Below are 13,707 nucleotides of genomic sequence, written 5' to 3' on the forward strand. Positions count from 1 at the left end.
CAAACAGTGGAGTCAATATTTAGTCAAATACATGTTCAAGATGACCAAAGAATTCCACAGGACTGATGCAGAATTAGGTGTCTGTTGATATTTTGTTACAGTATTGATTTTTTTTCTCACTTTCTAAACCACAAGATTTCGATAAAAGAAAATGAAATTGAAGAACAACAATGGCATTCACATTAAGGAGTTGATTCAAATAATCAATTCTCTTGTCTGAATCATTCAACTTTTCATCAACAGATTCATTTCTCTTCTTTTTTCCCTTTGATTTGACTATTCAGAAGTGGCGCTACTTTATCATAATCATAAGTGACCGTTTTTAGTATCAGAAAAATGATATTTGGTGGGAAGAGGAGATGAAATAGTGAATCCAAATGAAGACAAACAAAAAAAATATATATATATATATAGTTTTTGTTTTTTTTTTCTAGCCAAGGTGCTACTGAAATATTAGGTGTAAGTAAGGAGATGTTTATAACTAGAGCAACACTTGCTGTTTGTTCTTTCTATTAGGAATAGCAGTCAGTCAGTCTGACTTCTACCCTACACTCTATGATTCTCATCTCTGATGCATCGTGATTCTCCTCTAGAACTGGCTTCAAGCTCACACAACCTTGCAAGAGAATAAACCCCTCCAACTAAAATCCACATAACCCTCATTTATTCCTCATTTGTTCTTCTTTCAGACTTCTATCTGCTGTACTATCTAGTGAATGCAGTCTATTGACAGTTATCCAGCAAGGAGGAAGGTGGAGTTGTATTTGTGATGTTGCTGGAAGGGGTGGACACACTGGTTTTATTTTTCTCTCTACAGACATTGAGAGGGACAGACAGAGCTCCCTGGGAGTCTTATTCTGCCCCATGGGTGGAGATGGCCTTTAGAAAATAGGGAAAGAAGCTATTTCAAATAAGTGCAAATAATTTTTTAAAACCTGACTCGAAAGTCTGATTCAGTGGGTAAACTGGGGTTGAGATTCTCTTTTCTTATTCTCTCTTTTGTTTTACTGGGTCATTCTGAGTAAGTGGCTTATATTTGTTGCCTCAGTTTCCTCTCTGGCTATAATACTGTAACTATAACAGTACTCACTGCTTTTTTTGTCTATGCTTGATGAGGATTATTTAGCTAACATTTATACAGATCTGTGGGAGGGAAGAAATAGCTCTGAAAGTGCTAGTTGTTAACCCGAGTATTGAAACACTGTTGTGCACAGTCATTCATTTTCTGCTGAATGAAATTGGCTAGTGGCAAATTAGCTAATATTCAAAACAATTCACTCACTTAGCTGGATTTATCAACCCATTGAATTATTAGCCCAGCATATTGTTACATATTACACAATGAAGCTATCACATATGCATCAGCGAAGTCTCTATTAGTAAGATGGGATGGTGTAATACTGTAAGTTGCAGCCAAGCCCAATTACCACACAGGAACACCTCTTGTGTTCGGTGGCTGCCAACCAGTTCATTGCATATTAATTCATTTATTCATTAACTCCATTTAAGTGGCTTTGCTGTCCTGTTCCCAGCTCCCTTTTCTCTGACAGTGGTGCTGTGTGTCTGAAAGCTTCCATCATTTGGGTGGGTAGAAATAGCAAGCCTGCTCTGTACCAGTCTCCCCACAACTTATTTCCATCCAACTCACATCTTTTCCCAACTTTTTGTTCTGTGTTCACTTCTTCTTGGATTCTGAGCAGAGAGACCCACATAATTGGGCAAAATGTCAGATTTTTCAAGCCAATGCAAATGGATCCCTATGATGGGTCTTTCTCTATGTTAGCCTTGTGGCTGTTGGTACAAAAGAGAGATTAGGCCCGGTTTTGATCCTCTGAGGTGATTCTGGTGCCAGACATGGTCTTTTCTTTCAAGAACAGTTGGTGAAAAGATTTTAAGGATTTTGTCACAGCTATACTCACAGGCGAGTGGAGCTTTTTGGCTGTTCCAGGCTGTGAATTGAGCTCTGAGAAAAGGCTGGAGGCTAACTTCAATTATTTTTCCCTTTTTTTTTTTTTTTTTAGTTTTTTTTCTGATGATGATCAAGATGTGCTCTAAAGAAAATCTCTCAAAGCTTGCTTTCCCTACATGCTTGCTTTGCAAACTGAGGACCAGCTCTGACCCAGTGCAGAATGAAGTTTCTGCCCAGAGTCTGTTTGATCTGAGCTACTTTCCATAAGCAAATGAATTATTTTAGTCTCTCTTCAGCTTGTGAAAAACTGTTCGGAGTAACTCAGTTGCCATGTTTTAATTGCTGTAATTCTATAGCTAGGGATAGTGTTCCTTAGTAATATAAATGTGGTATATTAATTTCAGTGCAAACTATGGAAATTTTTCTTAGGATCTGGTCAATGAGTTCTACTTCTGAAGTTTACTCATGAATAAATTAAATACTCAAACTGTAGTGTGGGTGATCTCAGACTGGTTTCTTATCCTCTTTGTAACCAAAGTTACCTGACTTGTCCATCCCTGTGAGGATTGTGTTTGGAGAGCCTAAGGGATAGATCTATGCTGGTTATATGGAATCAGTTGCCTTTGATATCTGCACAGTAAACACCTCTGAAAATGACTTTGAAAAATGCCTTTACCCTTTGTTGTTGTTAAAATATCTTTGGCATCTACTGCTAGAAGGTGAGTTTTGGGGATCTTCTGGAGATGGACCAAGGTTTTATCCCCAAGCCACAGAGATCCTGTAATGTTCTTAGGGAGGTGTCCAAAAATGGGTAGGATATTGGCATGAATGAAATTTTTGGGAGCTCATAAGGCACTGCTTTTTAAAAAATATATGTATTTTTTTGCTTGCTTACTACAGGCAGATGGTTGCTCAGAAGATATTTTTGCACTCATACAGCGTCTTTGCATGAGTTTAACAAGAATTCAAATAGGTCTCTTGGTATCAGATCAGTTCATTAGCATACCCCTACACTGCCAGTCCTTCAAAAAGCTTTCTCTCTTTTTTTCTTCTTTGTAGGCGATCCTCACTTGTAACATGTCACTTGTAACATTTTCATTCAGATGTAACTGACCTGAGACAAGTGCGAAGGTGTCAGAAGTATTTAAACTAGAAAAGAAATACTACAGAATTCAACCTTGAACTACCAGGGGTTACAGGAAAGCACAGAACTAGGTATAAATTGTGTGGAAATAGATGTGAGGTGAGTGATAGGTAATATTCTTGGTGGCTTTGTGATTCCAGGAAAGTGAAATGAAAGTTGAACCAAAATTAGAGACCCTTTAGTGACCCTCATAAATCTGAGGGGTGCTAATCAGTGCAAGGTTTGAGAGCAGCTTCCCATCTTTTGTGCAATTGAGAAAGAATTCTTCCTAAATCAGTGCACGCCAACCTGGTTCTCACCTTGTACCATCATTTTCCACAGGAGTGGACAGAAGTCACAGAAAGAATCTGTTTCAGAAGCATTTTACCAACCCTGTGGACAGATGAAAGGGAAATCAAAAGTCATGGCAATTATACAGAATTTTGTCCTGTGACTGTAGGATTTCATTACACAGTCCAGGGTCCTTTGCCATAAAAGGACTCTTAAACAGGTATAGCCTCATCCAGATGAAAACTTGAACTAAATCTAGTGCAAAAATGAATTTTCTGGCCTGTGACTGACACGAGGAGATGCCTCACCCCTTCTTATGTTAAAACAGTTAAAACAGTAGCAGATTGAGGATCCCATTGGGATGTAATTTAGATTTAGATACTGCACGTAGTAAAACTGTGTGCAGCCTTTTGCTGGAGCTAAAGCTCTCTGTGACCTTGATGAGATCAGTCCCCATGTGCAAGTGTGAAAACAGAATCCAGTCCATATGTTCAGCCTTGCATGTGGCTCCAGAAGTGGCATGGGTTGGTTCAATATTAGAGTCATATCTCTATCTCCTTGGGTAGATGGAAGATTGCCAGAACCACAGGGGAAAATGTTAGCTGATATTCATAAAAGCAAGGACATGCATGACTTTTTCTTCTCCCACCTAAGTTAGACACCTGGAGAACTTGAAGAATTTTCTCTCCTGTTAATGAGAAAAGAGATGGAAAGACTGATTATGATTTAAATGTCAGATGACAGAATTATTGCCTTGCCAATGTGTTGGGTGCCCTTTTATTTAAAAGAAGCATCTGTGCAAGAGTCAGTACTCACAACAAAGCCAAGGTCTCAGACAATGAAAGTGATTCTAACCAACTAGTGAACATAAAGCACAGTTATGCCTGAATCTGACTCAGAAACTTCAGCTGCTCTTTAATTGAAAGATAGGAGTGACACATTTTCCTAATCCTCGGATTCCATACCAAATTGTTCTGCAAAGGCTTATTAGCCATAGGATGCATCTGCTTACGTGGGAGATGAGGGGTTGGGATGATTCAAGAATAGTTTGCAGTGGGAATAATAATGGCTTCTCAAGGATTGTTTACTCGTTTGGTTCTGATCTGATGGGGTTAGTAGGTCACGGCCATATCTAGGACATCTCTCCTTTAGCCCAGTACAGGAATGATGTGAACGTGCTTTAGACAGTCTAGGAAAACCCACTAAAATGGTGAAGAATCTGTCATTAAAATGACTGGAGAATCTGTGTGTTTGTGTTTGAGCAGGATTTGGATCAGATGGATCTCCATTTTGCATGTCTGTGATTCTTTGTAAAACTAATGGTTCAGTTTACCAAGAGCTGTTCCTTACTTGGGCTTGTTTCTGAAGTTCAGCTTGGCCTCTCATTTTTTTGGGGTTAGATGTGGACTTCACCAAAATAAATATCCTGGCTATTGCAATATGGGAAACAGGGCTCATTTCATACCTGGCAGCCTTTGCAAGGATGGATGTTGCCAGCCATAGAGAAGGAAATACTTCCTGCTAACCACAGCTATGTGACCACACCAATATCTTTGTTACACACATCTCTAGAAGAGGATATCTCAGTTTCTAGAGGTCCACTTGGACCTAACCTAAACTGTGAGATGAAGATGGGCTGCTGTTGAAGTAGTGCCTCTGTGAGTCAGCATTTCACTCTGCTTTTTTCCTTCCATAAATTGGCTTTGACACAGGGATTTCCCTGCAGTGGGAAAACCTGGCAGTGCCAGGGGTTCGGGTAGCAGCACTGTCCTTAACCAAAGGGGGAAACTGCAAGCTACAAACTCTCAGCCTCCATCCCAAGTGGGATGGATGGGAACTTTGCAGCATACCCAAAATAGCAGCACAACGTGCCTGACTCACGTTTCCATATCACTGAAACGCAGGTGAAATGTTGCAGGTGACCCAGCAAGGGTTAAATAATATCTGCAAGCCCACTGATGTCACGTGGACAGGTCTGACCTGTTGGCGTTGTGTAGTACGTTGGAATCATAGGAAATGAGTTTTGATGGGAGGGAGGGTAACAGTAAAGACAAAAATCCCTTCTAGATCAAGAGGTTAATGCAGGCCAGACCAGTGAAGCATTGCTGATAGAGGTGCAGGTAGGCCATGAAAAATTCACAGAATAACAACTCGTGCCTTTGTCAATTTGCAAATTGTTGACCTCAATCCCCCAAGCCCACGATGTCATTGCCAGGCTGTAGATACTCTGGAAAAGAGTGAGATGGGGAGCTGAAGGCATTCAGATCTCCCTGCAGCGTTGTTCCAAGATCTGCTGCTGTTGGTGTCTCACTCAGTGTCATTCAGAATACGGCAGGATGTCTGATCTGTTCACTCTGAAAATGGATGGCCAAGGCCTTCCCAGAGGGTAGCCAGGATGGAGGGGACTGACTGGATTCTGTGCTGCACCACAGAATCATAGAATCTTTGAACTGTTTGAGTTGGAAAGGACCTCCCTGCAATGAACAGTGATGTCAACAGCTAGATCAGGTTGCTAAGATCCTGGTCCAGCCTGACCTTGAATATCTCTGGGGATGAAGCATCATCACTGGGCAACCATTTCCGGTGCCCTAATTGTAAAACACTTTTTTAGAAGCCATTTTCCCTTGTCCTGTCACAGTAGACCCCATTAAAGAGTTTTTCCCATTCTTTCTTATATCCCCTTGAACCACGGACTATTTAACCACCATCGCCTTCACTGGAAACAGCAAGATGTAATCCTAAATAACTTAAATATATAAATTCATAAATATGGTAAGTCCTAAATATATCCCATTCATTCTGTGGCACACATGGTTCTATTTGGCACAGCTCTGGAATTGTAACTGCTTAACATTTCTTTTTCTTTACTGATTCATTTTCTTCTCTACAAAATCTCCAGCCCCTTTTCTCTTTATCTGAAGGCAGCTCTAATGGAAGTTCCCTGTCTCACATCTCTGCTCACCTCTTCGCGTGCCCTTGGAAATGCAGGTTGTTTTTATCTCTTTGAGATGTAACCTTCTGTGCCATGCCCTGCTTCTTTACCTGTGCACTGCTGAACCATGACCAGAAAAGCCAAATCCAGCTAATCTGTTAAGATCCATCAGCTGACAACTTACTTTCAGCAGCACTGAAAATACAACGGGGGTATAACACCAAAACACTGAGGGATATTTGTGTTCTTTCTGCAAGATAGAACTCTTCCTCTATCTAAGCCTGATAGTGACAGATGGCCTTCGCTGTTGTGCAGTACTAGATTTTCACCCTTTGTGCTCAGACCACCTCTGCCTGCTGAAAGTTAGTCTCTAGCTGGTGTGAAATGCATTATCACAGGAGAGTTTGGCTATGATTCTTGGCGGAGAAGTAAATAGATGCAAAGCATACAGCCCAGGCAAGCTGAAGTCTTCTTAGCAGTTTCCAGCCCTGGTAGTGATCAGGGGTCTATTTGTGTTGTGAAAGCTGAAGTATCTACTTGCAAAGTAAGTCAATCAGAAATATTTAAAAGATTCAATTTTAAAAAAAATATATATCTCCCAATACATACTGATTGAATATTGGCTATTTAAACACAGATTGCAAAGCTTACATTGATCTGTGTTACTGCAGACCTCAAAGATTTTACTGCTGGAAGTCAGGGGAAAACTTGAATATGTGAAATGGTAATAAATCAGAGCCTGAGAAAGTTTTGGTTTTAGTGGGTTGGTAAACAGTGTAGAAACAAGCCCAAGCAGTTCACCTTCTTCCATATCCCCATCTTTCTTCCCCATCTCCGTTCAGCTTTTGTGCTTTGCTATAAGGAAGTATTGAGGAAGGCTGCATAACATCCCTTTTCCTAAGATGTATTCCCCAGGTGATTTATTTTTTTTTTTCATTTTGCAAATATAAAATTTACTATGACAAGAAATGGATGGTGGTAATATGCTCCCCAATTTACTGGTGAATTCACGTATTAAAATGAATGTGAAATACAATGTCTGTGCTGTTGACTTGTAGCTTAGTAGCAAGGTTGCCAGAAACTGTAGATCCCCTTTCCATAGACGGTTGGGACACCTCCTACCTGCTTCATTCATGCAGAGGTTATTGGACTTCTCATAAAGTTTTGTGGGCTTCCAAGTGATGCATCATTTCAGATTCATTTCCTGCTCAGGTTAATGAACAGTTGATTCATGTCGTTCTTCCTAGCTACAAGCTAGTTGAAGTGACTCTAAATGCTGGACTGTCAAGGTGAAAGGGAGGCGATCGTGGACAATAAACTGGCTGCAGAGGAGTTCAATTACTTGTTTGCATCAATCTTCACTCTAAAACTGTGCTCATATTATAATTGGAAAAGGTTTGGGTGACAGGATGAGACGTGTGGGAGAAAATCCCTTTCTTTACCTGGGTTTTGATTTCTGAGTATCACTGATCTATTCCTACAAGCAAAGGTTGGTGCCTGTAAGCCAGAGTATTTCTGACATAACGTCTCCCCTGTAATTCACATCATATCGAAGCAACTGACAGACTGTCCTGACACTGGGTTCTGGCTTTTTTCTTTGCTCATGCTTTGCCTATGGAAGAATTAGTGAGGAGAGGGCAACACAGAAGCTGAAAGAAAGCCAAAGTCAATATGGCAGTGGAACAAATGGAGATTGTAAGGCTCCAGTTCTGTTAGAAGCACATTTTGGGCATGTCACCATAACCATCTGTTGAAAAGGAAGAATGATGCAGTTAAAATGCAGTTTTTGTATTTTGTGACTAGGATCACTTAACTTTGTTCAGTTCATCTTGTTCTCCTTGCAAGTACATTGAGTGTCCCAAGAAATTTGTGATAGCATCTTCCAAAGTATTTTCCAGTGTTTCATCAATGATAAATCAATTTATCACTAATCAAGGATTTTCCAGCTTAGTGTGTGACTTATGAGAGCAGTTATAAAGGATTGTAGAGTTGGGGTACCAAGCTGGAACTGGACCATTAAAAGTGAAGAGTCAAAGAAGATTGGTTGCAAATAACGTAAGGTCTGTTGCCAAGTCCTTATAAATTATCGATACATTTAAAAAAAATCAGATGGTTCCCAAACATTCTGCTAACCAAAAAGGGTTTTATTCATAATAAATACTATTTATGATGAATAATTTGACCAGGGAGGACTGGAGAGAGGCCAATGTATCCATCTATTTAATAGGAACTAGGGGTGATCCAAAGAATGATAGACTTCTCAGCTTTATTTCAGTTGCTGAAAGGATAACTGAGAAATTAATTTTAAAATGGGCAATAAAGCACCAGTGTATGTCTAAGTTAAAAGTAACAAATTTCCATGGTTTTTAAGGGTAAAATTCTGCATGCTTTCATTTACATTTCCTAAAGAAGAGTAAAAAATTGTAAAAAAAAAAATAAAATAAAAGGAATTTGGTGACTGTAGAGGGAGAAGGAAGGTACAGGCATAGCTTCAGTATGGTAAAGAGGAGGGCTAAGAGTTCAATTCTCAGCATGGGAAGAGGTTAATAACAAGGTCCATCCTGAATCAGGTTAGTGAAGACTTCTGAGGAATGAAAGCAACTCCATAAAGGCCAAGTAAACCTGAAAAAATGTCAGTATGTATTTCAGTACAACCAAGCACAAGGCAGCGCCTCTCAAAAGGGCTGATTTAAATGCCTTGGACTCAGTGATGATTTCTGCATTCATTTTAACCTTCTAGACCTCAGGGTGTCATTGTCAGCATCTGAAAGAAGGGATTTGCTCAGTACACAGTAGAAGCTTTCAGGGGTGAAAGGACCATTCAGCTGAGTTGAGAAAAGGATGGAGGAAGCTGTGGCTAATATTAATGATGTGGTTAATAATAATCAGATGAATGACTGTTTCATCTTTACCACCTGCTGTATTCAGTCCTCTGTTGACAAGGGAAATGCTAGCGTAAATAGGAATAAAAAAAAAGAGTGAGGAGCAGCATGTGGTTCGTCTGTACAGCGAGAAAGGAAAGCGATGGGGCTTAATCCATGTGGAAAGATGAATAAGTTTGGTCTGACGTATTTAACAGGGTTAATACTCACATGGAAGAGCTCACTTGCCACTCCCTTCTTTTGATTTTGGCCTTTTAATCCTTTTTATGAAGCGGTAAGTACAGAGAAATGTGCAGAAAATTAAGGACAGCTGGTTTCAGAGAGGAGAAGCTCTCAGAGGCTGTGTGACCATTTGTGGACCATGGTGAATACAGTATTTCTAAGAGGCAGATGCATATTTTTGTAATGTATACGTATATATTTGTAAGTATGTATATGTGTATAAGTATATGAATATTTTAGATAAGTATTGTTGAAGGAAATAAAATTTCATGAACTGTGGATACTCAAGATGTGGACTGATGTAGACCAAGGAAAATTGATGGTAGCTTTGGACTGCTGTACAGGCTTCCTAGATGTTGACTCAAACCAATCTGAATTGTCTCAAACCAATCTGAAGTCATAGAATCATAGAGTCCTTTAAAGGTTGTCTAGCCCAACTCCCCTGCAGTGAACAGGGATGACCACAGCTAGATAAGGTTGCTCAGCGCTTGGCCTGGCCTGACCTTGATTTTTTCCTTATATTTAACCTAATAACATTCATTGATAATGGCTGTCAGTCTTTAAAAAAAAAACACACAACAACAAATAAACCTCTAACCAAGATTCTTTCTAGTGCTTAATAAATTGTAGAATCATAGAATCCTTTGAATTGGGATAGTCATTTCAGCAAATCCATATCTTTCCAGTTTGAAGAGAAGGATGTTGTAGGGTGTCATGTCAAAGGTGTCAGTGAAGTCCAAGTAGATGACATCAGTGGCTCTCCCTTGTTCAGTGATGCAGTTAGAACATCATAGAAGGCCACTAGGCTGGTCAAGCAGGACTTGCTCTTGGTGAAGCCATGCTGGTTCTCCTCTATCTATCCCTGTCTTCCATGTGTGCTAGCAGAGGATCTACTCCATGATCTTTTCCAGCACAGAAGTGAGACTGACAGGTCAGTAGTTTTTTCCAGTCACCTGGGACTTCCATCAGAAAATCACTTGGACAGTGATGGTTTTTCTTTTGCTCATTTATGGCTGCAGCTGGGAGAAATCCAGCAGTCCTGATTCAGGCTCAGGCTCAGTTTCTGAACTCATTTGGATACCAGTGATAAAATTTGTTCTGCTTGGTTCACTGCAGCTCTCAGACAAACAAGTGGCAGATCTCTTTTCCTGAAGAGGTGCGAACTCTTTACCCAGAGGTAAAGAGTGCTTAACTTTGACAGTGTTGAGGACTTCGTAGTATTTCTAGAGGTTTTATTTTCTACTTGCTATAAATCACCCTTGCATATGTTCTTTTTGACCTGGAAAGCTTGATCTTTTCTTACCACCCTTTTATTTTTTCCTCCTGCCAATTTAGATGACAAAAGCACATATGGTTTCCTTAAAGGTGCAACAAGGAAAGACTAAGAGAGGAGAGTTTAATGGATATCATCAGGTTTGTGAATGCAGAAGGGCTGCCAAGGAAAAACATAGATGTTTGTGGCTATGGAGGTGATGTGGTAACTGCATATTCAAAATGCCTCCTCACACTGATGTGCCTTGCTGCATGCAGAGCTATCATTTTGTGATATTACCCACTGCTGTGCCCATGGGACAAGGTTAAGAACACTCAATCCCAGATCAGAATGATTTCAGGAAAGCAGAATGATATTCAGCAGTTTCTGGCACTTTTATTCATATATTTTTCTGTAGGATCTCCTGGCCACATGGTGCAGAAGTTATTTTACCAACTTATTTTTGGAAAATCAGAAATAAGAAAGCATGAAATTCAGAACAGATATTCTGTATCTATCTCATTCGGGGAACTGAGAGCTTATTGGCTGCATTCAGTGTCCAACTACCAGAAGTCTGTTGCTGAAGATTCAGAGCATCCTGCTCCTGCAGCATGGTTGCACTAGATCTCTAACACAAGCAGCTGATCTTGGTTTTAACATGTTTTCAAGGCTGTTTCACAGAAAGCAGTGAGATCTCTACATGGGGATAGTGTCACTGTAGAGTTCATTCTGTCATGCAGACTGTATAGAAAGGGAGGGCATTCCTTCAGTACAGACCCAAAAGTATGTGTCTGCGTTTCCCTTTGTCTTTACTTGCAGTTAAGCATGTTTCAGGGTGGTGTGAGGAAAAAGTCCCTAATCTGAAGACCTAATTATACAGATGGACAGCATTCAAAGGCAAATTGAGCATGGATATCTCTAAACTTGAGCCAACTGGGGAAACTTCTTGCCCTTCCTAGGCTGTCCAGTGTTGGTCATATTTTTGTTCCAGTGCTTGGGTTACTGGGTTTCACAGCCTTTTATTAATCTGACATGGGGAAAGTGGTATCTGGGTAAAAGTATAGTTTAATTATGCTTAAAGGGACTCTTGTGGATTCTATACCTGTATCTGCTGTCTTCCTGCTGAGGAGGAGCTTGAGGAAGAGGAACTATGCAAATTTAATGGTCTAATTTGATTGATAGTAATCATCTACCTGAGTGTCATGCAAGACCCAAAGTGGCTTCATGGAATGGAAAAGACAATTACCCTATTTGTAGGAGTCCTGCATTAAGTAAAGAATGGAGGCATAGAAATGCAAAAGGCAAACAGATAAGGACAAATTCTTCCTGTTTCATCCTCTAGCATTCTTTCTTTACGTGCTCTTTTAACAGGGAAACAGTTCTGCAGACATTATAGACAGCTGTAATGTATTAAAATTAGATTTAGAATAGTATCCTCCCACTCGGAAATCGAGGTGCTTTACTTACTGTGAGTTGATCTCTCTGGAGCTTGGAAACAACCATAAAGTTTATGTGAAAAACCTTAAGTAGCTGTTCTGCACATATAAATGCTTCTCCTTTGAAATCAATGACCTAATTTGAGAAAGACTGATATGTGCTGCTGTGCACAGCTCTCCTTCCCTGGGCATGAATTGCCCTACTCTTCTGTTGCAGAGTCTGAACCAGGGCAAAGATGGACAGTTTTGTACTACATGCTTCTGTCTGGTTGAATTTCCTTCTTATGGAAGGTGCAAGTGGGCAGGGGAGAAGACAGGTTATCTTGAAGAAGAAAGAAGGAAAAGGTATACAGAAAAACTTGTAAACAAAAATCAGTCTTAGTCATTTGGAGGAGTACAGATAAGATGGTTGAGGGGTAACATCACAGTGTTCTTGTGATCATCAGTGTTATCATAATGACTCAAGCTCATCACAGGGGTGTTATTTTCCCAAGCTCAGTTATTTCTAAAGGCACTCTGAAGTCATCTAAGCCATATCGTCAGCTGGCATGGGGTGACATAACTGAATGAATGCAGTTCTTCGTGTATTTATCCCAGCTGAAGCTCAAGTTGATTGTCTGATTGCAAAAGAATGCCCCCCACAGGGTGGCAAGTGCAGAATGCTGCATTCAAGGGAAATATTAGCAGAAGAAAAAATAACACAAACCAGGCTCACCATAGCTGGAATCCTGCCAGGGTACTGGAATTAAGCTTGTTAATGATTAGAAACTGTACAGCTTATGCGGTCATGGATCTAAGTTTCCCTTAATCCACATGGCAGCACATCGAACCGCGCAGCTCCCCCCCTTATTAGCATCTTGAGTCCCTGGGTCAGTGCTGCTTCTGAAGAACTGCAAATGAAGGGGCTATTGCTTAGTGTTAATTTTCTTTTGGCTTACATATTGGAAAGCTAGTTGTAGAAAACTCCCAGCTTGGAGGAAAAAAGTGCAAAAGACAAATGGAAAAGGACGATTAGATTTTGCTGTCAGCCCAAGGAGTTGAGTAGTTGGAGTGTGGGGTTTATTCTGACAAGGAGGCCTAACCCATTGGTCTTTGAAATCAGTGGGAAGCCTCTACCTGCGTTCAGTGTCTCTTGGTTTTAAGCAAGCAGATGATTTTTGGAAAGGGAAACAGAACTATAACAGGTCTTAGACCAGCAGAGTGCTCATGTGGCCTGGGCTATGCACAGGTGGAATTATTACTATTTTTAATCAAATAATATATATGGCGGAATTGGATAGAGGGGTCTGTAAAGGTTGAGGATAAAAAGCTTAGTTCTTCCTGTTGCACTCCTCACCAAATCTGAGTTAAGAAGCACTGTAAAGTAGTTCAAGGACTGGAGGTGCCAGCTGGAGTTCTACAAGGAGATGGTGGGTATAGCTGGCTAAATAAAAGCCAACTAATAACTTCCTAGTTAAGCACCTGAAAAGATCTAATGGAGAGTGCACAGGAGGGAGCAAACCCAAGATGGCAATAAATTCAGGATACACAAATTGTCTTGGAATCTTAAAGCTTTCTGCTTGTCAGAGCAAAACATGATGTAACAAGGGTTTTGCTTTGCACTGAGCAGTGCCCAGCTACTCTGATGGTGGGCACTAAGTAAAGTTCTCATATGCATTCC

The 13,707-nt window shown here is 40.3% G+C and overlaps 1 protein-coding gene across 2 annotated transcripts in view; it reads left to right on the plus strand.

Moving 5' to 3' along the window:
* Positions 1-13,707, plus strand: part of KCNK9 (potassium two pore domain channel subfamily K member 9) — an 85,496-nt gene that overhangs the window by 33,663 nt on the left and 38,126 nt on the right. The window contains exon 1 of one of the 2 annotated variants that reach the window (XM_085539308.1): positions 2,009-10,290. The exons of the other annotated variant lie outside the window; for it this stretch is intronic. Coding sequence (XP_085395434.1) covers positions 10,257-10,290 — 34 coding nt within the window. The 5' untranslated portion in view covers positions 2,009-10,256. Of the gene's footprint in view, positions 1-2,008; positions 10,291-13,707 lie in introns of those variants that run through there. 2 annotated transcript variants of the gene reach the window in all.

The sequence above is a fragment of the Coturnix japonica genome, chromosome 2 (genome assembly GCF_054131305.1).
Source record: "Coturnix japonica strain WE chromosome 2, WE-NBRP24, whole genome shotgun sequence".
Taxonomy (NCBI): domain Eukaryota; kingdom Metazoa; phylum Chordata; class Aves; order Galliformes; family Phasianidae; genus Coturnix; species Coturnix japonica.